Raw genomic sequence first — 27,334 nt, forward strand, 5'->3', positions numbered from 1 at the left:
AATGCAAAGCAGGAGATGAAGCATCGCCAAATATGTTTCCAAACCAACTTCCTTCCAAGCCAAAGACTAGAAAATATGGTGAAGTATATCTCCCCTTTGGCTTCACCTGCACAAGTGCAAAGGTAGGTCTCCCCTGCAGAATTGGTTTTCCCTGTCGGGGGCACACGCTGGGCTCTCCAAATCACGGACAAACAGTATCCAACATTCTTGATTTTTGGTTCACCAACACGTCTTATAATGACTAACTAATCCTGACATTTTGGAGATGTTAGCTCTTTATACAGTAAAGTTACAGTGGGATACAAATAATATCAGGCTGATCCTGCCACAATTTGTTCCCCCAGTTCAAATCACGGACAAACAGTATCCCACAGCTGTTTATGTTCTTGAACCCATTTTGCACAGAGAGGCATTTTTTGAAAAATGTATTGATAGCAATGTTGAATATTATTACACAGGAAAAAAAAACCAACTACACGTAAAATAATTACACCGTGACGCCTCTGCCTTTCTAAATGGAGGGACAGTAACTTCGTGTGTATATGTAAGCGTGTAAAAACTCAAGATAGTAAGATTAACAGTAACAGTATTTTGTCTATATCTGCCAAAAAAACAGTTTGGGAACCAGTGGATTAACAGATGATTCTATTAACAGATGTTTATCTCCTGAGGTCTGAGTCTTCATTACTAACAATCCCAAACCGTGTGTGTCAGTTTCAGTAATTGTATTTTTTGCTGTTTGGTTTTGCTGGTCACTGATTTTTTTTTTAAGAACTAAATTTACATATTCTTAAGGAGTTATGGTTATCACTGACGATGACTTGAAAATGATAAGGAGACAAATGAAAAAGTAAAGGAAATTACCATCCTTTAAAAAAAAATATTTTCTTCTTCATGTGTAATTTAACAATCATTTTATATTCTTCTTCTCCTGGGTGGCCTCCTGTTTTTAACCGTTTGTCTGTAAGGATTTCAAAGTAATGGCTCCAGTTTCCCTCGCTGTCTGCTCCAAACCCAAAGACATTAACCTAAAAAAACAAGGTTTTTACAGTCATTAAGCATTTATTATTGAACTTAAATAAAAGTTGCCACAAATTGCACTGTTAGCTCTTTCATGCATGAATTATGAAAACCTCAGTCATGGAAAAAAACTTTCCAGTTTGTTTTTTTTTATTCCTCTTTTATTCCCAGGCATAAAAAAACCCCAATGCAATTGAAATTTTCTTCAAATTTTCAAAGAAATATGTAAATAGGTATGTCAAAGCACTGACAAAAATGTTGAACCTAGTTCTGGAACAGTAAACTACTACTTTCTACAATTTTTTTACAAAAACAAGCAAAACAAAAACATAATGGAGGCATGGGACACACGACACAGGAGCTCTAGTTTTCCACTACAACTTTATTCACCTCCACACATCAACTGAGGATATCTCACCCAAACACAACAGAACCTCTCCTCCAAGCTTGGGTGGGAGTGGAGCCCTCTAGTGGGTCATCACACATGTCCCCCCTGCCCTGAACACCCAAACAAACTGTCCACTAGTCCAGGTCCCAGGGCTTGAACAGTCCAGAATGGCTGAAACGGGGAGTTGGAGAACTGGCTGTGGGCTCACCGGGCCGGGAAAGACAGGCTGAACCCTTCACTGGCTGGACGATGCGGAGCAATCTCTGAGGAAGGGTCAGAGTCCAACTGTCCGGCAGCAAGCCTGGGGCCCGGGTCAGCATCAGTGGAGTCTCCTGTAGAACATGTGCGGGCTTAAGCCGGTTCACTGAAACCATCTTTTGCCGCCCCCCAAAATCCAATAAAAAATGCTTGGGACCTGGTTCAATAACCTGAAACGGGCCGTCATAAAACGCACCCAAGTGGGGCTGATGGGCATCATGCCAAACAAAAACGAAACTAGAAGAGCCCAATGACCACGGAACAAAATCGTCTGGTAGGCAGTGGTGCATGGATCCAGGGACAGAAAAGGAGCCTCCAGGGCAGCTGAGAGACAGCACAAAGACATCAAAACACAAGGGGGACTCTCAGGCAAAAATTTCCCAGGGACGTGGAGGGGTTGGTCAAGGACCAGTTCAGCTGGAGAAACCCTGAGGTCCTCTTTAACCGCGCTCTGCAACCCCAACAAAACCCAAATCAGACGGACGACCCAGTTACCACTCATTATTAAGCATGGAGCGCGGCCTTGAGTGACCGGTGAAACCGCTCACACATCCCATTAGCCTGCGGGTGGTACGCCGAGGTGCAGTGGACCTTGACCCCCAGGCCGTCAGCCCTGTTGGACCAACACTCCAACATGAACTGATGGCTCCTCTCCGAGGTAATGTCAGCGGGGGAACCGAAACACGAAACCCATTTGGACACAACCTGGCCACGACCTCTGCCGCTGTGGAAACCAGGGGAACCGCATCTGGCCACCTGGTGGTGCGATCAACCACAGTCAAAAGGTGTGTGAAACACTGCGACTGCGGAAGCGGTCTGACCAAATCAACATGAACATGGTCGAAAAGGTTCGAGCGACACTTGAGTATGCCTGTGGACCTTCGAGCGTTGGCACAGAACGCACGCAGCAGCCCATCTCTTTACCGCTTTCCGCAGGCCCGGCCAAACGAACTTGGCGCTGACCAGCTTGACTGAAGCCCGTAAGCCCGGGTGAGAGAGGGCATGGATGGAGTCGAAAACACGACGGCACCACGAAAGGGGAACGACCATGTGCAGGTGACCCGTAGACACGATGCACAGCAAACATGGATGACTGTCCCACACTGGTGTGTCTTCCAGCACGAGGCCCGTCTGCGAGGACCAAAGAGCGAGGACGTCCAGGTCGGTGCACTGCTCCGCAGCCATGGCGGTGTAGTCGTCACCGACATAAATTGGAGAGGCCAGCGCGCGGGACAGTCAGCGACCAGGTTAGACTTGCCAGCCAGTGCTGAATGTCCGTAGTAAACTCCGATATGGCCGCCAACTGGCACTGCTGGCGCATGCTCCAAGGATCAGAAACCTTGGACATGGTGAAGGTCAGAGGCTTATGGTCAATGTACGTGGTAAAACTGCCACCCTTGAGGAAAAATCGGAAATGTTGCGTTGCGAGATGCAGAGCCAACAACTTTCTGTCGAAAACACTGTACTTACACTCAGCGTCTCGGAGCGTGCGACTGAAAAAGGCAAGGGGCTGCCAGACGCCAGAGACCCGCTGTTCCAACACAGTGCCCAACACTACATCCGATGTGTTGGTGGTCAATGCGATCTCTGCTGATGGGGACGGATGGGCCAGAAGAGCAGCATTGGCCAGTGCTGACTTCGCCACGGAAAATACACAGACGCGGTCTGGAGACCAGTCAACAGGGTCTTTAGCCGTTTTACCTTTTAAAACAGCGTAGAGCGGTTGTAACAGGTGAGCGCCCCGGGGAACGAAACGATTATATAAATTGACCATACCCAGGAACACCTTAACTGAGGCGGGATGCGGAAAAGCTGTGACAGCCTGGACCTTGTCCGGCAATGGGACCACACAGTCAGCGGAGATGCGGTGACCCAGGAAATCCAGGACCGGCAAACCAAACTGGCACTTGGATGGGTTGATGATCAGGCCATGCGCCGCCAAATGCTGGAAAACCTCGTGCTGGCCCACTGACCTGCTGGCCACCAATATATCATCCAGGTAGACGAAAACGAAAGGCAGCCCCACAAAACAGAGTCAATCAGGCACTGAAAGTTCTGAGCGGCACCTTTCAACCCAAATGGCATGCGCAAGAACTCCAACAAGCCAAAGGAGGTGATGACGGCAATGACGGAACATCCTCAGCGCCTACCGGCACTTGGTATTACTGACCCCTGTACCAAATCGATTTTGGAAAAAATCGAGGTCCCGGCGAGATGGGCAGAAAAATCCTGGATGTGGGGAATCGGGTAACGGTCGTTGTCCGTAACGTTATTTAAGCGTCGAAAAATCCCCGCACGCTCACCACCGTGGGCACCATGTGAAGGGGAGAGGCCCAGGCACTGTTCGAGTGCTGCACAATGCCCAGGCACTCCATGGCCGCGAACTCCTCCCGGGCAACATACAGCTTCGCAGGTTCGAGGCAACGCACATGCGCAAACACCGGGACCGACCGTGGGATATAATGCTCAACCCCGTGTTTCTCTGCCGTGCTGCAGAAATTAGGAGTTGACAGTGACGGAAACACAGCAAACGCTGAAACACGTCCCCGGGGGCTACCAAATTGGCCCAGATGAGGGGGTTAGCGGCCCGGGTAAAACAGGGCAGCGAAAAGAATGACAGAGCGTCAGTCAAACGTCTGTGAGCAAAATCAACTAACAGCCCGTGAGCAAGAAAATCAGCGCCTAAGATAGGCACTGAGCTGGCATCAACAACAAAGTTCCACTGGAATTCCCAACTGTGGAAACTAACAGTCACTAACCTTTCCCCATAAGATGCGATAGGAGAACCATTATCCGCAATCAGCTGCGGTCCGTGTCCTGCCGCTAAACTGTCCGCAGCGGTGGGCAGGATTACATTCTTCTGGGAGCCAGACTCCACCAGAAAACACCACCCGGAGCGTGAGTCTTCAATGAAGAGCAGCCTTTCAATATCATCAGTGACCGCGGCTGCTATGGCACCGTGGCAGTCCCGTTTCGTTGCCGTAAAACCTTGCCGTAAAAAGTGCAGGGTGGCAGGTAGCGACACGCTCTCAGAATCAGAATCAGAAAGACTTTATTTATCCCCAAGGGGCAATTAACATACAACAGAGCAGCATGACGCCAAAAACACTGACGGTAGAAACAAAGTCTTTTCCCACGGTGCTGCTGTGTAGCGGTTCCTGCCGTCAGTGCCAGCCCGTCCGCTCCGGAGAAGGCAGGTGGGGGTGTTGGCGGCGGGTTCGCAGCCAGGGAGTGCACTCTGAATGTGCAGGAAGCCAGCAGGATGGAATTCGCTTCTTCAGCCAAGGAGCGATTTTCCAGTCAAAATCATCAGAAATATGTTTATGTGGGTTTTGTAGTGTTTTTCATGCTCATTTCAAATCTGTGTTTTGTTTTTCCCTAGTAGGTACAGTTTTTTGTGATCAAGCTAGTTAAATATTGCATGATAGTTGGTATAATTAGCCTAAGCATTTTACCAGATTTTATGACAGTTCCCTGTGTTTTATGTTATAGACGGCATTACTTGCGATTGATTTAAGTTGTTACCATGCCTAGAAATTGCTTTACTCATCCAGACGGTTTCTGTTACTTGTCTGGTCCATTCACGATGAAAGCACAATGTCACCCAATTACAACAGACCTTAAGAAGATATGCAAATTGTACTCTGGCTGTCCAGGATAAACTTGGGCTCCACATGTCATCTGCAACAGTTTTTCCAATGGACTGTGTTACTAGCTAAATCTGTGAAAGGCAGCAATGGGATTTGCAATCCTGATGGTGTGGTGGGAACCGCAAGATCATCTCAGTGGTGGCTATTTTTGTTGCGTGAACTGTTGTGTTCACGCAACAAAAATAGCTTGGCCAAAAATAAGCACAAAACTTTATATCCCAGCCTGGATTCTACAATAAGGCCTGTTCCTCATGATAACTAATTGCGTGTTCATGTACTGTCACATGATGCATTAGCTTCTGTAGAACATGACGAGGAACACAGTCAAGGTGCATCTGGTTACAATCCAGAGTCATCAGATCCTTATTACATGCCTGATGACTTTTTAGAACCAGAGACTTTTTTCACAAGCAGAGCCGTACAATCTCGTTCATGATCTAAATCTGTCGAAAGACATAGCAGAACTTCATGTCTTCGAGGCTTAAGCTGAAGCATTTGCTTGCCAAGGGTGTTACTGTAAAGAAGTCAAAGTCATAGCTTGACAGCATTCTTCACTGCTGATGATTCACTGTGGTATTGTCATGATGTCACCGGAGTCTTCAGCAGTTTGTCACAAGAGCATGTTCCAAAACACAAGAGCTGAATGTCATCTCTGCAATGATTCTTCACAAAAAAGCTTGAAGGCAGTCCTACTCCATAATGGAAATGCCAGACCAAGTGTGCCGATTACCCATTCTGTTCATCTAAAGGAGTCCTGTGACAACATGAAGACACTGCTTGAGTCAGTTGCATATGAAACTCACCAGTGGAACATCTGTGGTGATCTGTAGGTGACTGGTATGTTGATGGGAATGCAAGCATTTGGGAATGCGAATCACCAAATACTGCTGTTTCTTGGGCCTGTGGACAGTCAATCTACTGTGGAGCATTATGTCAAGCGTAACTGGCAGCCACTAGGTGCCTATGTCAAGTTTCTGCCTCTGGTTGATCCGCATAAAATATTTTTGCCACCTCTCCATATCAAGCTAGGCTTAATGAAGAATCTTGTCAAAGCCACAGGCAAAGCGAACTCACTACGTTTTCAGTACCTTGCTGAAAAGTTTCCAAATATAAGTGCTGCAAAAATGAAGCAAGGGATATTTATAAGTTGGCAGATCAAGTCAGTTTTGCAGAATGAAGACTTCAAAAAAACTCTCAACAGCAGAGTTTGAAGCTTGGGAGGCATTCAAGTGGCTCTGCAAAAACTTTGTGGGCATCCACAAGTCTCCTGCATACAAGGAAGGAGTTCAGCATCTGCTTGATTCCTATCAGAAACTGGGCTGTCGCATGTCAATGAAAATACACTTCCTACACTCACACTTCTTAGTTCTTTCCAGAAAAAGCACCTTGAGGCATAGCTGACTGGCCATCGGGCATACCGGGCATTTGCCCTGTGGGCTGATGGTGATTTTTCATTTTTATGGGCCAATGATTTTTTTTTTTTGTAACGGTATAAACAATGAAAGGTGGTGGATTGGCCAGATGCTGGCCGATGAGTAAAAATAACTCAGTTGTTTGGTGGTGGCTATGGTGGAGTTTCCACAGAGGCCAGCAGGTGGATGAGGGTCCGAGTGTCAGGTGAACTGAACTTCAGGTACGAAGTTAAGACCTGCAGTCTATCTGCTATAAAAGTTTAGGTGTAGTTTATTTTCGTTTTGCTGACTTTTTACAGTTAGTTACAATAACTCGTACTGCGTTATAGCTAGCATGACATAGTTTCTATACTGCTGGGGTGATAGTGAAGTTTATTTTGTTCATAAGGTTAGTTAGTGTAGTTGCCAACCGTCCCGTAAAAAACGGAATCGTCTCGAAAATATTAGAAATAAGAAATAAGAAAATATTACTCGTTTCTTATTGAGCTGAAAAGGAACGTAGTTTGTCCCGGACTTCAGCTAGAATGGAAAAAGACACAAAGCTGGAGTTTTTCTGTCTTTGCGCAGTCAGCTGCTTCTTCTTCTCTCATTCTCTCCCCCTCCCTCTCCAGCTGCTACTTCATTTCTGAAAACTGGTGAGCCGGTCTCTAGTCAAAAGCGTTTTTGAAGTACAGTGGTAGCTGACTGACACTGATCATTATATCTATGACAACGTGTTTGCCTATCTGACTTCGCACTAAAAATTTACTTGATTGGTGACCGCGGTTTAATTAAAAACTGCATGCAAGTGTATTGCAAATAAATATTACTAATAATTCAAAAAGTTCATGTGACTGAAATCAGCATGAAAAACTGGTTTAGAAAAGTGTTTTGTGCTTTCTGATGATCACAAAATTTTTTTTTGTTGACCTATGTCTTTAGTCTGACATAAAGAAGAGGAGGGTGTACAAATGTTCTTTAACCCCTCTGATTTGCTATCATCCTCTCACATCATCACACCCCTTATCTCCACTTCCAATCTATGTTGCATTAACAACAGAGATGGGCAGTAACGCGTTATCCGACTATTATCAGGGCTCTAGACTAACTTTTTGACATGGGCGCACCGGTACGCCTAACTCTAAAAATTTAGGCATACCGGCACAAAAGTTAGGCGCACTCAAATTTTTCAACCGCATCGCTTAACACCGCAGTTTTATATGTGCACTTTCTTTGGGGGGAAGTCCATACAGACAATATTCATTTCTAAATTATTAACCAACAAACTTGTGCTTAAAGTGCTTTGTCAATATTGTAGAAAATGTTAAACTTAATCATCATCTTGGCTCTTCTGACGACCTGTTTGCTGCTGCCTGCTGCTGAAAGGCAGTGGGGAGAGGGGACACTTGGGCAGTGCATTTATTGCAGCATATAATGTGTTTTCTGGATACACTGTGCTTTTTCAGCATTCAAAGATTGATGGCACCGTGTCAGAGTTGGCTATGAATTTCAGACGGATCAGGCCTTAACGTAACACAAAAGTTATCAATAGTTCTTTTCATCTTTTCTTATTATCCACAGCTACATCCACTTCTGTCAGGCCTAGGCTGCTCACTAGGGCTGCGTATCATCACTGATTTCTATAATCCATTCGATTCCAGATGTCAAAGTCCTGATTCGATTCAATTTAGCCTCAGACAGTCAGAAATATTATAATTCTGATCATTTATCAGTACTGATACACATGAGACTTCATCAGAATTGTGAACATCACAGCAGATGCCTTTGTGTCAAAGTAACTGAGAATAAAACACAGAAAAACATGAAGCAGATTTTCCTGGTCTGGCGTTTTGTAGCAGATAACCTTAAAAATATTCTGCAATATTCTGCAATTTTGCATAATTTTAAGAAGTTTAAATTTCTTCAGTATTGAACAGCAGAAATTAGGCTTTCTTGTCCGAGGTCATTTAAATGAAAAAAAGAAAAAGAAAAGAAAAAGACAGCGGCCGACAGCGCTGTAAACAACGGTAGACTGTAAGGAAATGAGGTGTTATTTTTCTGCCATTTTTATTATTTCAGTTTACTATTTCTAGTTTCATTATTTTGTTATTGCTATTGCATCATAATCATATAACAAGCATTTGCATTGATGCATTTATTAATAGTGATATTGCATTTAGATGTTTAAACATATTGGCACCCAATTAAGCTTTATTACAGGTGCAGTTATAACCACTTTAAACTGTTGAGTTGAATCTATAATCTTAAATGTTTATATGCAGACTGCATTGTGAAAGAGTAACTCTGTGCCAAAATAAGACAGGAAGTTACATGTTTTTGAAGTTACATGCTTTGCAGGAAGTGAAACCGAAACCAGAGTCTGAGTGAAAGTTAGTCTTAGGAGCAGTTTCGATGATGCTATTATCTTTTATACTTTTATGTCTTTTGATTAAGCTTTTAGTAGAGGTTCTTGATTAAAACATTTATTCAGTAGAGTACACATACATAGTTTCGGTTCGGTTATTACATACACGAGAGCGGCTTCTGTCTCTCTGTCTGGTGAGAGGTCAGGAGCTAGTCGGCGAGGTGAAATGGGGTGCGATTGTGGTTAGCACATAGACACACACGTAACCACACACACACACACACACTTAGTTAGAGGGAATCATTTGAAGGTGAAAGTTTAAGCATGTTTTGCTAGGGTTGCAGTTTTATGTTGGTGTACGTGACTGTTTGATGAAGAAGCAGGTGCACGATGCGAGAGCTGAGCGGGCTTGCGGGAAACCACCGGGGAGAAGATGGAAACCAGTGTTCTTTTTAATTGTGTCACAAGTTGTCAAACAGAACATTCGTGGTTTTGAGTTGACGTATCCATGTAATTTACGCAAGAGGGGGCGTTCTAATACCCCGATGTATAAAACTGTGTTCTGAAGTTTTGGAGATAGAGATCAATGCTGTCTGCGTACAGGATTTATCTCTCCACATGTGTCATTAAATCATTCGTTGACTCCAACTGAGTGGGTCAGTGTGTTATTCCGATCTCCCACATCTCTCTCGTCCTCAAATGAACCTTAACAGTAATAAGCGAATAAATAATGCAGAAAACAGAGATTTGACACAGGAAACTCTTCTTGAAGTACAGAGAGAGAGAGAGAGAGCTGTGCATGAAGTGTGATTTTTATTGTGGTGGAAGCAAAACAGCAAAACTCAGAGCGAATTCTTTTGCTGCGAATTCTTTTGCTGCTGGCTCGGCGAATTTTGGTTGGAGAGAGACAAAACCTGCAGCTCAGAATCTAGCGCAAAAAAGACGGTAACACAGCGCGGACCCGACGCATCAGAATCGCTAAGCTCCGACAGCGTGTCCGTGTTCGGGCCATGAGGTGAGAAAGCCGAGAAAGACAAAGGTGATTCTGATGCGTCGGGTCCGCTCTGTGTTTACGTCTTTGTGTGGAATCCGTTAATGAATTGATATCGCTTTATTCTTCCACCTGCACTTTCAACTGGACCACAGCCAATCAGAGAGGTCCCGCCCCTGACTATCTCTGATTGGTTTAGTCCACGATAGGGACATATGTGTGTCTGTTGTTGACCACACGGAGAGTTGCAGAGATTTTTTTTTTTTTTGTTACCCGAAAATATTTAATTTTTCAGTGGTGCGACTAAAAAAAAATATTTGGTCGCACCTGCACTCTAGAGCCCTGATTATTGTCAAGTAATGAGTAACGTAAGGCAGCGGTCCCCAACCTTTTTTGCGCCACGGACCGGTTTGTGCCCGACAATATTTTCACGGACCGGCCTTTAACGTGTCGCGGATAAATACAACAAAATAAAACTAGTACCGGTACCGAAAAAAAGAAGATTTATTCATAACACACGTGAAAAGACCGAGGAAAACCGAGTTAACAAAAAAAACGATAACAAAATAACACTAAAAACCGATAAAAACCCTGAAAACCATACATTTCACACCCGAGTCTCAACTCTCGCGGCCCGGTACCAAATGACTCACGGACCCCGGGGGTTGGGGACCGCTGACGTAAGGGATTGCTATTGCAAAAAAAGTAATTAGATTACTGGTACTTTCCTGTAACCACGCTGCGTTACTGCATTACTAAACCGTCATGATTTTGTTTGTGAAAGTGTGTCATGACAATGACGTAAGCACGTGCGACGCCCGCAGCAGCAACAGACGTGTGTAGATCAACAATAGATCATACGGAGTGTGGGAGAGATTATGACCATGCAGCGTTTAAAGTGTGGACGTACTTACATTACTTTAAGTTTTAGTCTGTAAAAAGTGACAAAAACATTAGCGTCCGCAGTACACTCTGAGTGGGAAGAAAACTTCATTCTTCAGCAAAAAATTAAACCTCAAATCTGAGCAAGCACCTAGCAAGCCGCCACGGGAATGTTAAATTCACAGAAAACCCCCGGATCCTCCCACTGACATGACCGCTGCGGCACCGGGCAAACCTCCACCCGCCCCACTCCTGCTAAACAGGAGTGCGACAGGACTCAGTGCTGCTGAAGCTTTGATTTTATTTATTTTTTGCTGTGTTTTACTTGCATCCATTTGAAAGCGTGTAAACACAAAATATTATTTTATTTTATATGCTGGAATATGCAGAAAGTAGGTTTAAATGTTAAACAATTTCTTTAAGTCAAAGACAGTTGTATATAATTTCACTTTTGCTTAATGCAATGTGCATAAAATTAAAAGATTAAAACTAATAAAACAATTCTTAAAAAGAGGCTTTCCATTTGATTCAATTTTATATGATGGATTATGCATAAAAATAGAATTAGGCTGAAAGGTCTATTGCTTTATTATGTATTCATTTTGTGTATCATGTTTTCAAAAAGTAACTAAGTAACTAAAATCTTTTGAAAATAAGTAATCAGTAAAGTCATTGGATTACTTTTTTGGAGACATAATCAGGAATTAGTTACTAATTACTTTTTTCAAGTAACTGATTAACAAACATCCAGACACAGGCTGCAGACATATGTTGTTTTTCGTATGCATGCATGCAGCATCGTGTAATCTGATGGCAAGACTATGCATAGCACTTATTAGTAGATGAAAACATTATTTTTGGTTTGTTCCCTAGATGTTCTTCCAAAATTCCTTGCAGTCAAATTTAAGTTTTATGAGGGTTTTTTTCCTAGCAAGCCCCAAATCAATCAGGCAAAAGCAAGATTTTTGCATTGCTTTGAAAAGTATTAGAATATGATAAAATATTATATAAATGATAACTCATTTTTTACTTATTGGTTTGTTAAATACATATTTCTTTGGTTAACCAGCTGAATGGACATGTTTGTAACTCCATGAAAAATTAGCTGACATCCACAGCTCCTTCAACATCCCGAGATCCACTGACAGTAATGTCAGTATTAAATAATCCCCATCCTCCTTTTTGTTTTATCACTGCCACTGGCATCATCCCTAATCGACTCAGACTGTAAATGCACCAGTATACTGTGGACTGTATTCCTATTACAAGTTCAACTTGAACTCAACAAAATATAAAGATATTAATACATATGACGGCATGTTTTGTGTTTTGCTGCCACATCAGAATATATTATTTCGTGAAAGTTACACCTTCATAGCAAACAGCATTTCTATAAGTTGGCAATATGAATACATATTTACAAGAGCATTCTTACAAGAGCTGGAGAACTCAGGAGTGGACCATCACCTCACTACATGGATTCTGGACTACCTCACCGACCGACCACAGTATGTGAGAACTCAGGGCTCTGTGTCAGACAGGGTCGTCTGCAGTACGGGGGCCCCACAAGGAACGGTTCTGTCTCCGTTCCTCTTCACCATCTACACTGCAGACTTCTCCCACAACTCCACCCAGTGCTTCCTGCAGAAGTTCTCTGATGACTCTGCAATAGTTGGCCTCATCACTGATGGGGACGACAAGGAGTACAGGGGACTAACCCAAGACTTTGTGGACTGGTGCCAGCTGAACTACCTCCAGATCAACGCCAGTAAAACCAAGGAGCTGTTCGTCCTGGCATTTTTATAGTAAAGTCTGGACAGCAGTGGTGTGAGCCAGGTAGATGATGATGCACGCGTGCAGCAGCTTTCGCACATGCTCGAACAGGATCCAAGGTATGGACAATGAGACTGTGGACAGCTACAGGTACCTTGGTGTTCATCTGAACAACAAACTGGACTGGACTCATAATTCAGAAGCCCTCTACAGGAAAGGGCAGAGCAGGCTGTACCTGTTGCGGAGACTCAGGTCGTTTGGAGTGGAGGGCCCACTCCTAAAGACCTTCTATGACTCTGTGGTGGCCTCAGCCATCTTTTACGGTGTGGTCTGCTGGGGTGGCAGCATCTCTGCCAGGGACAGGAAGAGACTGAACAGGCTGATCAAAAGGGCCAGCTCTGTTCTAGGATGCCCTCTGGACCCAGTGGAGGTGGTGAGTGACAGGAGAATGGTGGCTAAGCTGTCATCCCTGTTGGACAACATCTCCCACCCCATGCAGGAGACTGTGACAGCACTGAGCAGCTCCTTCAGTGGCAGGCTGCGGCACCCACGGTGTGGGACGGAGAGATTTCACAGGTCTTTCCTCCCCACTGCTGTCAGACTCCACAACAAAGAGTTTAACTGATCAAACACACACACCCACACATGTGCAATAACACTACGTGCAATACTCCTTTCTGGCATCGTTGTATTTTTACTCAGTTGTATACAGCATTTGTATTCTATTTTTATCCTATTGTATATTTTATTCTATTTTATTCTACTGTATATAGTATTTTATTTTATTCTATTCTGTACAGTTGTGTACTGTATTTATTTTTAGTGTATTCTAATTTTTGCTTCAGAACTTTTGCACTGTCCACTTCCTGCTGTGACAAAACAAATTTCCCACGTGTGGGACTAATAAAGGTTATCTTATCTTATCTTATCTTATCTTATCTTCATTAAAGCTGCATCAACTTTCCACTTAAGGAGCTTCAAGAGTACCATTTTTCATGCCTGAAATATATTCAGAAGTGCTTTCTCTTGACACACTGGGACTTTGCAGTCGTCTGTCTCTTCCTCAAATATGAACCATGACACAAGTGTACTCCATAAACTACAAAACTGCATGTGTCAGTGCTGGATAGTTTAACAGCCTCACAAATATGAAGCCTAAAATACCACAATTGCCCTCTAGTGGCTTGCTGCAGTATAGGTTATGTGAGTCTGTTAACATGAAAACACAGGTGCAGGGATAACATAAAATTGGAAGGAAAGTTATAATCAAATAATAATTGTATTACCTAAGATAAAATATAAATTCTATTTTACAAGAGCATCTGATTCTCACACTTTCAGCCTTATTTTGACCTAGGGTTTAAGCTAGGGTTCCAAACAGATACATAAACATTCCAGGGAAGAAAGCAAAATAAAGTGTAGTTATAATGTGTTCAAATGTAATATGTTTATGATACATTCTGCTCAAATGGTCACGTGTCAAAGGAAAATCATGTATTTGCGTTATCAGCTACATGAAATGTGCTCTTTTAGGATCACTAAGCAAATGTCTACGTGACTTCTGACATGAATTCTTGTGTGATAAACAACTAACAGCTTCCTCTTTCTGTAAGAACATGCAGACTTAGAAAAGAACCTTAGCTCTGAGTTCTTAGAATAACTCTTTTTTATTTGTGCACACACACACACAGAGAAAAGTATAAATAAAGGACGCAGACAGTCATGGGGCGCAGGTCTTGCGTTCCATGACTGCCCCTCGTGAGTGAAAGACAGCTGCAGTGTTTGTGTTTTCTAACTCAGGTGTCTTAGCTGAAGAACTGCGGGGTGATTTTTAGAAATCCCCTGTCATCACGTCACACTGTTCTGCCCTACATGGCTGTGAATACACTGCATTTATAAGTGCAATGTATTATTTGAGTCTCCTTGACTCCAACATTGATTTTGTCTTTACTCGGTATTAGATCAGTGTGTAAGTTTGGCATTTGTATACAGTGCTATCTGAGAGTTGCATAAAATTATTTTTGGCTGCCTATTTGACACAAGTGGGTAGCTCTGCATGTTTGATTGGGAAGAACTTATGTTGGATGCCCTTTCAGACACAACCCCAAAAGGCAATATGTTTCTCCAGTTGGAATCAAACCAGCAACCTTTCACTTGCCAGTCCAAAGTGTTAAAAACTACACAATCAAATGTGTACTTAAAGTACTAACCATAAATATACTTTCATAATTTACATTATATGAATATATTTGTTTGTGAAATTGCTTGTTAATCAAATTTTTCTTCAAGTATGTCTACAATGAGTGTCAGCCAGATGCATAATGTAGAAGTAGATTGTGTAAGGTGCACATACCTCATCACACATTAATAAGCTTAGAACAACAGCAAGAAAGCCAGTGGATGGATAAGCAGCCTTCTTTCTCAGCCAGACATCATGAACATATTTCATGAAAGCTGGATGAAGGATCGACACCTGTTATGAATCAGACAAATCTTTAAATCTGAGTTTTATTAATTGTTCAGTGACATGCATGGCCTTCTGAGCACATAATTGTCAAGTATGAGCGACTGGGGAAAACAATAACAATACTCAATGCAGAACAGAGTAAACAACAAATACTGCAACAAAGTCAAAGCTGAGGGGTGGGGAGAGCCATTGCGCGGGGGGAGGGGGGTATGAATAAAAAAAAGAATGCTTTAACACTGTTAGCATAATAGACTGTTTTTTGTACACACAAACGCAAAGCAGAAGATGACGCATTACCAAATATGTTTCCAAACCAACTTCCTTCCAAGCCAAATACTGGAAAATGTGATGAAGCATCACGAAAAAGCTTGCCTTTGGCTTAACTTGCTCCAAAGGCATTTGGAGCACCCGCTGGGCTGTCCAAATCACCGACAAACAGTATCCAACATTCTTGATTTTTAGTTTACAAACACTTATGACTTACATACGACTATAATGACTAATTACTCCTGAAATTTTGGAGATGGTAGGTCTCCTTTATACAGTAAAATTACGGTGGGATACAAATAATATCAGGCTGATCCTGCCACAATTTATTCATCCTGTCCAAATCACGGACAAACAGTATCTCACAGTAGTTTATGTTTTTATACCCATTTTGCAGGGAGCGGCATTTGTTGAAAAAAGTAATGATAGCAATGTTGAATATTATTAGACGGGAAAAAAAACTACAGGTAAAATAATTACACCATAAAGACGGTTTGTTTTTCTGTTAAGGCTATGTCCACACGTACGCGGGTGTTTTTGAAAACAGAGATTTTCCGCTTACATTTGAAAAAAAAAATCACGTCAGAGAGCATTTCTTCTTATTTTTAAAAATTACATTTATTCAAAACCAACGACGACGTTGATGTTGGGATTGTTTTGTGAGAGCGTCTGACGCCTCTGTCTTTCTAAATGGGGGACAGTGACTGCGTGTGTCTATGTAAGCATGCATACCTGAATTAATGGTAGCATAAAGTTATTATTGGACTTCTTGGATATCAACATTTGCCAGTTTTGTTAAGGTAAACCTAAAATACTCACCAAATCTTTGTTAGCTATCTTGTTAGAGTTTGGAGCACCATTTTCCCTGTTGAAAAGAAAATATTTGTTAAAATTTGTTGAATTTGTTAAAAAAAAATATTGTTTAACAAACAAATGCTAATAATTACCTAAGATTTAAGAATCACAATAAGATGTTCAGTTGTTCATAAAACTATTTATTTAACTTTTTTCCATGCAAAAAAAGAGTTGCTGTTAGCTATGTGAAAAACTAGAATATGTCATAGGAATATATTTTAATATCAAATAGCTCTTGGGGAGTGCGGTGTCTCAAAATTGTGTTTTAATATTTCCTGTTTATTAACCCACTAAAAAATTTGAAAATTGTTAAAGAAAGTGGATATGCAGCTAAAAGTAATAGTATTACTGCTTCAGCTGCTAAGTTAAATTACTCCCAATGGTCCCAACGGCAACTAGAGAATGGGGACATGCAGTGCCTTTTTTAGGGAAAAATGATTTGAAGCTAACATTCTGTCATAGGCTTGAACACACATACAATGGGACAATGCAAGATGTTCAATTTATGACCCTGAGGAAATCAAGACATTTCTGTATGCAGAAAAAAAGAGGTAGATTGTGAGAAAATGAATCAAAGATGAGCCTGGTAGAAGAATCGATGAAGAACACGTTTGTGTTTCCACTCTTTAAAAGCAAGTTTCCCCATGAAACAGTTGTGGGAACACCCCAGGAAAGACACAGAACCACATATAGTTTCTTTTTTGTGGGTTCAGTTACCCATACATTAGGCTGGGAAATGAGATATAGGCCTGATATTGATATCTCCTAATAGCTGCATCATTGTTCATAAACTTGAGTCAGCTGTGTTGGAGTAAACAAAGGATTTGTGTAGGAGATGATTTCACTGTGTCCACTGTGTTTACTACCTTCAAATGCCTTCTCCAGCGTACATTTGTTTTCAAGCCTACAAATTACAGTGGCACTATGATCTAGAACAGGATCCGCTGACACTGTAAAATCACCACCAGAGCAATATTGTGGTTTAAAGCAGTTAAAAGTCTGATCATCAGCATTAGGTGGATAGATATTACCCCAAATCATTTTTTGCCCCTTTATGTCAGCCAACAAAAAAATGACATTTTTTAAACATTTAGTTAATTTATTTGAAGCATTTAAGATTTATAACATTTTATACATTTTACAGCTAAATGTACGGTGGCCCTGAGAGGCCAAACGGACTGCAACTTAAGAAAACACCAGCAATAAAAATGCTGCAAAAGCACACGAAACACAACGGAAATAGGACAAACAAAACAGAAATAGGAAATACAACAACAGAAATAGGAAAAAAGAAAGGACAAATAGGAAAAACGAAAACAGAAATAGGAAAAAACTGATTTCCAAAAGCACAAGGGAAGTGTTTCTGGGGAGAAACCCGACGGACCAGCTGGACCAACCAAAATATGCTAGGTACACGTGTTTTAATCTCATGATTCACATAATACTGATGACGTATTTTTAGGTTAATAGTTAGGCTAACACACTTACCTCTCATCTTTTCTTTCCTCACAAAACCGATCGATCCTCCACTTCTTTTAAGTGTCTGCCAGCGTAATTCTTAGCATGTTTTGGTTCCTGCAACTGGTCTGTCAGGTTATTGTCTCCCCAGAAACACTTCCCTTGTGCTTTTGGAAATCTGTTTTTTAACTATTTCTGTTTTTGTTTTTCCTATTTCCGTTGTGTTTTGTGTGCTTTTGCAGTGTTTTTCTTATTGCTGGTGTTTTCTTAAGTTGCAGTCCATTTGGCCTGTCAGGGCCACCGTATAAATGAGTTTAATGGCCAGGAATTTCCAAAATGGCCAAAGAAAATTAAAATGTGTAATTTCAATGCCAAACAAAATATACACCATCGATCTGAGCCCTTTAAGGTTTAACTCAAATTTTGATCCTTGTTTAATTTGCTTGTTCAAACAGACGAACCTGGATTGCACCTTTACTTATAGTTAGCTAAGACTGTGTTGCAAAGCTGTTAAAATCTGAAATTTCATAATGCCATTCCAGTACAATTGCAGTACAGTTTCTAGCAACATAAGTTTTAAAAGAAATTGAAATATAATTAAAGTGAAGACAGAAGCCATGTTTGGCCTACCCTGGAATTAATGACTTCAGAAGCCACAAAAAGTCAGGTGTTTTGAATGGAAAAAACAAAAGATAAGTGGTGTTGTCCAATCTAGTAGCACTTTCTGGATACATGACATGATGAGTTGTTTTAGTTCCAACATCTCTTTCAAAACCTTTGGTCCTCCCACGGTTGATTCTAAATAGTACAGAAGGATATATAAGTTTATATATTTAGCATTTTAGAAACATTTTAATTTACATCACATTATACGCATAACAAAACACAAACATTTTTTGTGACATGAATCTAGGCTTTTCAGATTTTGTCAGTCAACAGTGCTGTTGAAATTAGCTTTTGTGTTTTGTTTTTGTGTAATGATGGTTATAATGTCGTTAAATTATTATTACCTTATCACGATATCATGGAAATCAATCAGCGGTCCATACTGAGATCCTCTCAAATTTCCAGAATTCCCCACCACTGCACAACTCCTGCAGCGATCAGGGCGAGGTTCTTCAACATCTGCAATGGGTGTTATTGTCTGAAACACACGTTCTAGTGTTTTATTGTAGACAGTGAAGTTTTGTTTTTCCCCCTGTAAGGGCTGACAAAAAAGAATACAGTTTTGCAACCTCAGATCACATCTCTTGTTCAAAACACATCCCTGCTAATGACAAATATCTTCATTGTCTTGGAGCAACTGGGCGCAATAGTGTAATTCCCTTAGGGATTAATAAAGTGTTCTGATTCTAAGTATTCCAATCATACAATATTGTTAAAAAACGAACTTTCTGACTTTTGTCAAAGAAACCCAATATTCTAAAAATCATGAAATCCACTCAGTTTGATTCAATTTCAGTTATTTGATAGATAGCACCAGCATCTATTTCTAAGTGTCTTGAAAGATCAAACGTATGCACATTTGTGTTATTAATTATTGAGATATGTCTGTGAAAGTTCTCAATCATCCAGGTCATCGTAGTCTAAGGAGCTTGGGGGAAAAAAGCGTCTTCGATTTCTTTGAGTTGCTTGAAAACATTTCACTTCTCATCCGAGAAGCTTCTTCAGTTCTAGGGTCAAATGGTGGAGAGTCCCAGATTTAAGCCCTGTGGGAGTATACCCCAAGAGGGACATGGACCCCCTATTGATCCTCTACCTAATCGCATGAGCCAAAGTGAAAACGGGTCCTGCGTTTTCCTGTATGTTTTCCCCAAGTCTCCCCACATCTCCACTTCAGGTCTGTTGTTATTAGTTGTTTCCAGTTTAGGTTATCCTCAGGTTCTGTTTCATGCCCACTGCATTTCTGTTTATATCACTTTCCTAATGAAACTCCCTTGCATCTGAAAGCTGTCTGCATCGTGGGTCCTTCATTAAAATCCACATGGCTTGCCCCATGAGCCGTGAAGGTACGAACCAGCCACCGTGGACCCCGCTGCATTTAATCCGTCCAAGGAGCTCCAGAGGGACGTCACCTACTCCGTGGAGCAGCTAATCAATCTGCCCCTGCAGCACAAGGGGACAGCTATACCTAATCGGCTACAGCGATTAGTTTCTGGTCTCCCCTGGTTGCTCAGCTCACTTCACCTGCTCGCACAGGATTTTATTCTGAACGAGCTTCACCTTCGCTCCCCGGGCGCTACCACTCACCCAGCCACTACCGCTTTGCTGCTTGGCCCAACGGGGGATGTTCTGCTTGGCCTGTCGGTCCAGCCTGCAAATGGGAGTGTTTCCTGAAAACCCTCTGCTGTCTGATCATTTCCTGATAACATTTACATTTACAATAATTGATTACACAGCAGTGGAGAGTAGACTTTATCAAAGTAGATGTCTTTCTGAAAGTGCTGTAACTAAGTTTAAGAATATAATCCACCCACTGTTATCATCTTCAATGCCCTGTACCAACATAGAGCAGAGAAGCTATCTGAACGCTACTCCAACAGAGGTCGATTATCTTGTTAATAATTTTACCTCCTCACTACGTACGACTCTGGATACTGTAGCTCCTGTGAAAACTAAGGCCTCAAATCCAAAGTACCTGACTCCGTGTTATAATTCTCAAACACGTAGCCTAAAGCAGATAACTCGTAAGCTGGAGAGGAAATGGCGTGTCACAAATTTAGAGGATCATCATTTAGCCTGGAGAAATAGTTTGTTGCTTTATAAGAAAGCCCTCCGCAAAGCCAGAACATCTTACTATTCGTCACTGATTGAAGAAAATAAGAACAACCCCAAGTTTCTCTTCAGCACTGTAGCCAGGCTGACAAAAAGTCAGAGCTCTACTGAGCCAACAATCCCTTTAACGTTAACTAGTAATGACTTCATGAACTTCTTCACAAATAAAATTTTTATCATTAGAGAAAAAATTACCAATAATCATCCCACAGATGTAATATTATCTACAGCTACTTTTAGTACCATCGATGTTAAGTTAGAAAGATCAATTGGAGAAAAAGAGTCTGAGTTAACTTCAATAATTAATTCCTCCAAACCATCAACATGTCTTTTAGACCCCATTCCTACAAAACTGCTCAAAGAAGTCCTGCCATTAATTAATTCTTCAATCTTAAATATGATCAACCTATCTCTAATAATCGGCTATGTACCACAGGCCTTCAAGGTGGTTGTAGTTAAACCTTTACTTAAAAAGCCATCTCTAGACCCAGCTGTCTTAGCTAATTATAGGCCAATCTCCAGCCTTCCTTTCATATCAAAAATCCTTGAAAGAGTAGTTGTCAAACAGCTAACAGATCATCTGCAGAGGAATGGCTTATTTGAAGAGTTTCAGTCAGGTTTCAGAGCTCATCACAGCACAGAAACAGCTTTAGTGAAGGTTACAAATGATCTTCTTATGGCTTCTGACAGTGGACTCATCTCTGTGCTTGTCCTGCTAGACCTTAGTGCTGCGTTTGATACTGTTGATCATAATATCCTATTAGAGCGATTAGAACATGCTGTAGGTATTACAGGTACTGTACTGCAGTGGTTTGTATCATATCTATCTAATAGACTCCAATTTGTACATGTAAATGGAGAGTCCTCTTCACACACTAAGGTCAATTATGGTGTTCCACAGGGTTCGGTGCTAGGACCAATTCTGTTTACATTATACATGCTTCCCTTAGGCAGACATAGCATAAATTTTCACTGCTATGCAGATGACACGCAGCTCTATCTATCCATGAAGCCAGATAACACACATCAATTAGTTAACCTGCAGGAATGTCTTAAAGACATAAAGACCTGGATGGCAGCTAACTTTCTGCTTCTTAATTCAGATAAAACTGAGGTTATTGTACTCGGCCCTGAAAATCTTAGAAATATGGTATCTAAGCAGATTCTTACTCTGGATGGCATTACCTTGGCCTCCAGTAACACTGTGAGGAACCTTGGAGTCATTTTTGACCAGGACATGTCCTTCAGCGCACATGTTAAACAAATATGTAAGACTGCTTTCTTCCATTTGCGCAACATCTCTAAAGTTAGAAATATCCTGTCTCAGAGTGATGCTGAAAAACTAGTTCATGCATTTATTACTTCCAGGCTGGACTACTGTAATTCTTTATTATCAGGAAGTCCTAAAAACTCGCTGAAAAGTCTTCAGCTAATCCAAAATGCTGCAGCAAGAGTACTGACAGGGACTAGAAAGAGAGAGCAGATTTCTCCTGTTTTGGCTTCCCTTCATTGGCTTCCTGTTAAATCCAGAATTGAATTCAAAAATCCTGCTCCTCACATACAAGGTCTTAAATAATCAGGCCCCATCTTATCTTAATGACCTTGTAGTACCATATCACCCTATTAGAGCACTTCGCTCTCGCTCTGCAGGCCTACTTGTTGCTCCTAGAGTATTTAAAAGTAGAATGGGAGGGAGAGCCTTCAGTTTTCAGTTTTACTTCAAAAGAAGTAGAATCCTTCACTGCTCACATTAACGCTGTGGATAAAAACATAAAATTCACCAGTGCATTTAAGGGAAAGGCAACCTCAACATTGAAGTTTACCAGAATCCCCCACACACGGACCAGTACCTCCTCTTTGACTCTAACCACACTCTGGAACACAAACTTGGAGTAATCAGGACCCTACAACACCAGGCAGAAAATGTTCCCTCTAAGCCTGAAGGGAAAAAGAGGGAACACACACATATATAGGAAGCTCTTAAAACATGTGTTTATCCTAATTGGGCTTTCATCAAGTCAGCACAGATGCAGAGAAAAGAAGATCAGACACCAACTAGGGAGAATGATAAACGCAACAACACTGTTATCCCTATTAGTTTATCAGTGTGTATCGTGTGATTAGGTAGAGGATCAACAGAGGGTCCATGTCCCTCTTGGGGATACTTCCACAGGGCTTAAATCTGGGACTCTCCACCATTTGACCCTAGAGCTGAAGAAGCTTCTTGGATGAGAGGTGAAACGTCTTCAAGCAACTCAAAGAAATCCAGATGCTTTTCCCCCCCCAAGCTCCTTAGACAATTATTGAGATACTTTATTTGAAATGTAACATTCCCTAGTTAGTTGAAAATGCAACTATTTGGCATGTCCTGGAGTTTTTTTTTCCCAGTTAGACATGGCTAGGAGGCATCCAGGAGCCATCCTAGACATATAAACAAACCACTTAATCTGGCCTTTGACATGGATCCAGACTATATATATCATGTGTATAGGAATTTCTTTTACTTATGTATTAATCACATTATTTTATTGTATAATGCCTTGGTGCCACTGGATTTAAACATGTCTGACACCCATACTGTAAGAAGGAAGTTGGGGGGAAGCAGACCACTCCACAGGAAGAGTCTTTTGTCTCTTCGAGAACTCTGGGAGGTAGCAAGGGAGTGTGAACCTTAAGGTGTGAAACAGCTGTGTACTGCCTTTTGTTCCTGGAGAAGGTATTTAACTGAGAGCCATGCTAGGCTCAGAGAGACTCTGCTGACCCTGCCCCGTGGTCATGCAGGCTCTCCACAAGCTTGGTTTTCTGTTCTGTGTGTTTTGATTAAAGAATGTTAGCTACCGCTCACCGCTCATCTGCAGGCTTTATTTAAGTGGAAAACTTCCACAACACATGTTGACAGGAACCACCTCCTGAGTTGTCTATCAGTTTCAAAGAATTGCCAAAAACTTAACTAACCATGGCAAACTCCTCCCACACCCAAATTTCTGATTCCACCACTGCCAGATTCGCATCCTGTTGGGCCTGTACCTGCAAACGGCCTCTGGAGTTGCTCACGCAAAAAAAGTTTGATGGGACTCTGGTTACCACTGTTAGGATCAGATATCTACTACTGCTCAGAGGAAGAGTTGACATTACAATGTTCCTTCTGACAAAGTTTTAGGTGTGGCGCTCATGCAGAAGGGTAAGCCTGTGGCTTTTGCGAGTAGAGCACTTACAAGTACAGAGCGGGGTTATACCCAGATTGAAAAATAGCTCTTAGTTGTAGTTTTCACTCTGGGGAAGTTTCATCAGTACCCATATAGTCATAAGGTGGTAGTACACAGTGATCACAAACCCTTAGAAACGATTATAAGAAAACCACTGTTGAGCGCACCCAAATGGTTGCAGAGAATGCTTATGCACATTCAGAAATATGACTTGGATGTGGTGTATGTGCCAGTGAAAGACTGGCAAAGTTATTAGCAGACACAGTAGATCATATCTTCCAGAGTGCTCACCAAAAGGTTCCTTAGAGGAGGAAATGGAGAGCAGTAACATGGTTGGCCAACTGACAAAGTCAACTGAGTTCAACAATAACCTGTCGCAGACAAAAAATTCTACATGCAAAGGACCCAAAACATGAAACTCTTTTGAACTCTTGTTGTTAAAGGATGTTTAAAGGATCATTGATAACAACAACCAGGGCATCAGGGGCCAGATCAGAGCCATCACCAGGCATGGACTCTTCAGTTATGGCTGAAACATGGAGCATCTCCATGTAACATTTCTTCTCAATTGAAAACTGGAAAAGGGGGGCTCTGAAGAGACCCTTTCAACACGATTTTACAAATTATGAATTATTGCATAGTTTTAATTTCTATATCAAACATCCTATTCATCATCCTATTACATCACCATACTTCCATGATTATATATTTTTGGTCATATGATTATTGTTTATTATATAATTTTATGATATTCATAAAAATTATGACTGTCTTAAACCTTTATTACTTCATTTATTACGTCTTCTGTCATACAGCATTTGACGGCGGGTCATAAATCACTGGTTTGATACAAAGTACCTATTATCCCTCCTATTTTGATACTTCGAATAGGGCTAAAATCTGGGACTCTCCACCAGTTGCTCTTAGAACTGAAGAAGCTTATCAGATGAGTGGTGAAACTTCTTTTTTTTTTCTTTTGTCATTTTAAAGATATCTATATAAGTAATTGTATTTTACAATTCTTCAGCCAGTTAGAAATACAGGTTGCAAGAAAGAGTTGAGTATACATAAAAGAAAAAGAAGATAAGTATAAAACAAGGTGTTTTAAACTTGTCTAATTAGTGTAGCTAAACTATGGAGGAATATTTGTGTTGGTTTTTTGGGTGGAGGTAGACTGTGCTATTTGACAGCATTATGCTGTTACATATGACAGACTTGAATATACTGTTCTTGCTCTACCAGTAAACACAGGTGCCATAAAATAAACAAGGGATGGGCAGTTAAAATAACTTTAACATGGCCACAGTGGGACAAAGGTTTATCATAATATGTTTTCATTATTTACCTTCCACCAGTTGAAATCTTCCTCTGAGGGTTTATGTTTCTGTGACATAAAAGGTTTAGGAGATTCACTAATGATGTCATTAAACCAAGGATCACTGTCTGTTAGACATTTGTGACAGGCACAAAGTTTTGACTCCCGATGACAGAAGGTATATCCAGATAAATTCCATAAAAGGATGGAAACCAAAAAAATTGCTGTGATACTCAGTAGTGGGGAAATGCGGACTCTGAATTTTCCCCTTTTGAAATACATCTTGAGAGAGTTCCAATCTGTGAATAAATACAATGTGAGTGAATGTGAAAATTAGGATTAAGCCTTTAAGAAAACAGTAACAGAAATGATAACTCTTTAATTAAAATTATTTATAGTTTGCAACATATTAAGAGCGCTGCACTGGAAGGCAGAAAAATCAGATAAGCATAAAAGGTTTAAAGTGCTCTTGTATTTATGGTATTTGAACAGATAGCATTTACCAGCATAAACCAGATGCCATATTATGAGCACATCAAGGTCTGTTGCCTAAAGTAGAATCAAATAGCATGACAGCCAACAGAAAGGAAAACACAGAACTTAAAATATTTCCAGAGCCTGTCAGTTGGTGTATTTGCATGAATTACTTATGCCATTGTTGTATTAACGTATCTCTATTGCTGATGATAACCTAAAATATCCTGTCTTCATATGTATATATATATATATGTATATATATATATATATATATATATATATATATATATATATATATATATACATATATACACACATATACACATATAATAAGAGAAAAATAAATTTGGAAAACATAATGACTGGAGGTTCAGTACAGATTAGTGTGAGATGAGACAGAGTGTAAATTTAATGTGTCTTACCAGCAAAAAGATGAAATTACAAAAGCAGGAGTATGAGTCAAGAAGAACCTGTATGATACATCTATCAAGCTATCTATGTAGCTATCAACAAAAAAGGAACTGTTCAAAAGCACAGGGAGGGAGGGGTTATGGACTATGTGCAAACAGTTATTGGGGGTTGTGTCTGACTTGTGAATTGCCACACAGCTGTTGCATAGAATTTAAATGTTTTATGTAAACCCACAAAACATACACACACACACACACACAAAGAGATATACATACATACGTATAAATATATAATATATTAGCCTGTTACTCAGCAGTAATTAGCCGATGTTTGTGTCCATGCTTTGCACCATAACATTTTATGAATAATTCTTACTAGAGGATCTTTCTCATTAGCTGAAAACGATTCCACCCTCATATATGGTCATATCTCTAAAAAAAACTCTAACTCTAAAAAAAAAACCTGTACAACATTGTGGGTTAAAAATATGCAAAAAACACTGAAAATTCAATGAGGCTAATAAGAACGCATATGAACAAGTCAAAAAGTAACAGAAAAACTAACAGAAGTTGTATAAATAAAGCTACCACTTTCTGCCAAAACAGCTAAAAGTATAGGGTCATTGATATCTGGGCAGGACCTCTTTCCATCTCATTGTTTGACATAACAGTAACTTTTTGTGTCCTCTGCTGCTATTATTACTATGCAAGGGTCATAACTATGATAAAAAAAATAAGTACAGAATGTTATAAACAAACGATAATCTTTAATCTAGAGCATAACTAAGATAAATACTCAATTAAACCACTCATAAAAAAGAAAAGAAAGACAAAGTACAAAAATAGCGATCCTTTGTCGCACCTCAGCCGCTGTCTAAAGTTGAAGCTTTCAGGATGAAAATATTTGTAGTATTATGTAATACTTTTGCATAAAGTACACATTATGATCTTTGCTGTTAGCTGATGCTGATCACTAGTGTGATAACTGTGTGAGTTATCACAGGCAGAATAAACATGACATTTAATGTTAATTTTATAGATAGCAAAGTAGCATTTTATTGATATTTGTATATATATTTGACCATTTCAGCCCTTCAGTACTCCTTCCATTATAGCAGTTAGAGTAAATCATTTAAAGTGCCACTGAATTGGCCTTGGTTGTGTACATCAAATCCCTCTAAAGAAATTTCAGATTTTTAATTTTGAACTTAGGTGAAAGAGTTTATACATTCTGCAGTAGGGTATTATTTTTGCGAGTTCTACTTTGTTTACTTGTTGAGTCACTGGATATAAGCTGCTTAGGTGAGGTCTTTATTTTTACAATCATCATCAATGTAATGACAGCAGCTGTGCTTTGAGGAAAAGAATGTTGACAGAGAAGGTGTG

General features: G+C 40.7%; 1 protein-coding gene across 2 annotated transcripts; it reads right to left on the bottom strand.

Moving 5' to 3' along the window:
- Positions 1-536: 536 nt before the first annotated feature.
- LOC109196670 (CMP-N-acetylneuraminate-beta-galactosamide-alpha-2,3-sialyltransferase 1-like) lies at positions 537-26,042 on the bottom strand. Of its 2 annotated transcripts, none has more exons than XM_019351072.1 (7): positions 25,961-26,042; positions 25,092-25,360; positions 18,776-18,909; positions 18,396-18,563; positions 16,272-16,317; positions 15,072-15,191; positions 537-1,028 (listed from the first exon to the last, which is right to left on the bottom strand). In XM_019351072.1, the coding sequence occupies exons 2-7, from the start codon at positions 25,341-25,343 to the stop codon at positions 861-863; spliced, it is 888 nt and encodes a 295-aa protein (XP_019206617.1). In that variant the 5' UTR covers positions 25,344-25,360; positions 25,961-26,042; the 3' UTR covers positions 537-860. The 2 variants fall into 2 exon arrangements, with proteins under 2 accessions (XP_019206617.1, XP_019206616.1); XM_019351071.1 differs by having other exon boundaries at positions 18,776-18,972.
- Positions 26,043-27,334: the final 1,292 nt, after the last annotated feature.

Source organism: Oreochromis niloticus, linkage group LG22 (genome assembly GCF_001858045.2).
Source record: "Oreochromis niloticus isolate F11D_XX linkage group LG22, O_niloticus_UMD_NMBU, whole genome shotgun sequence".
Classification (NCBI taxonomy): Eukaryota; Metazoa; Chordata; class Actinopteri; order Cichliformes; family Cichlidae; genus Oreochromis; species Oreochromis niloticus.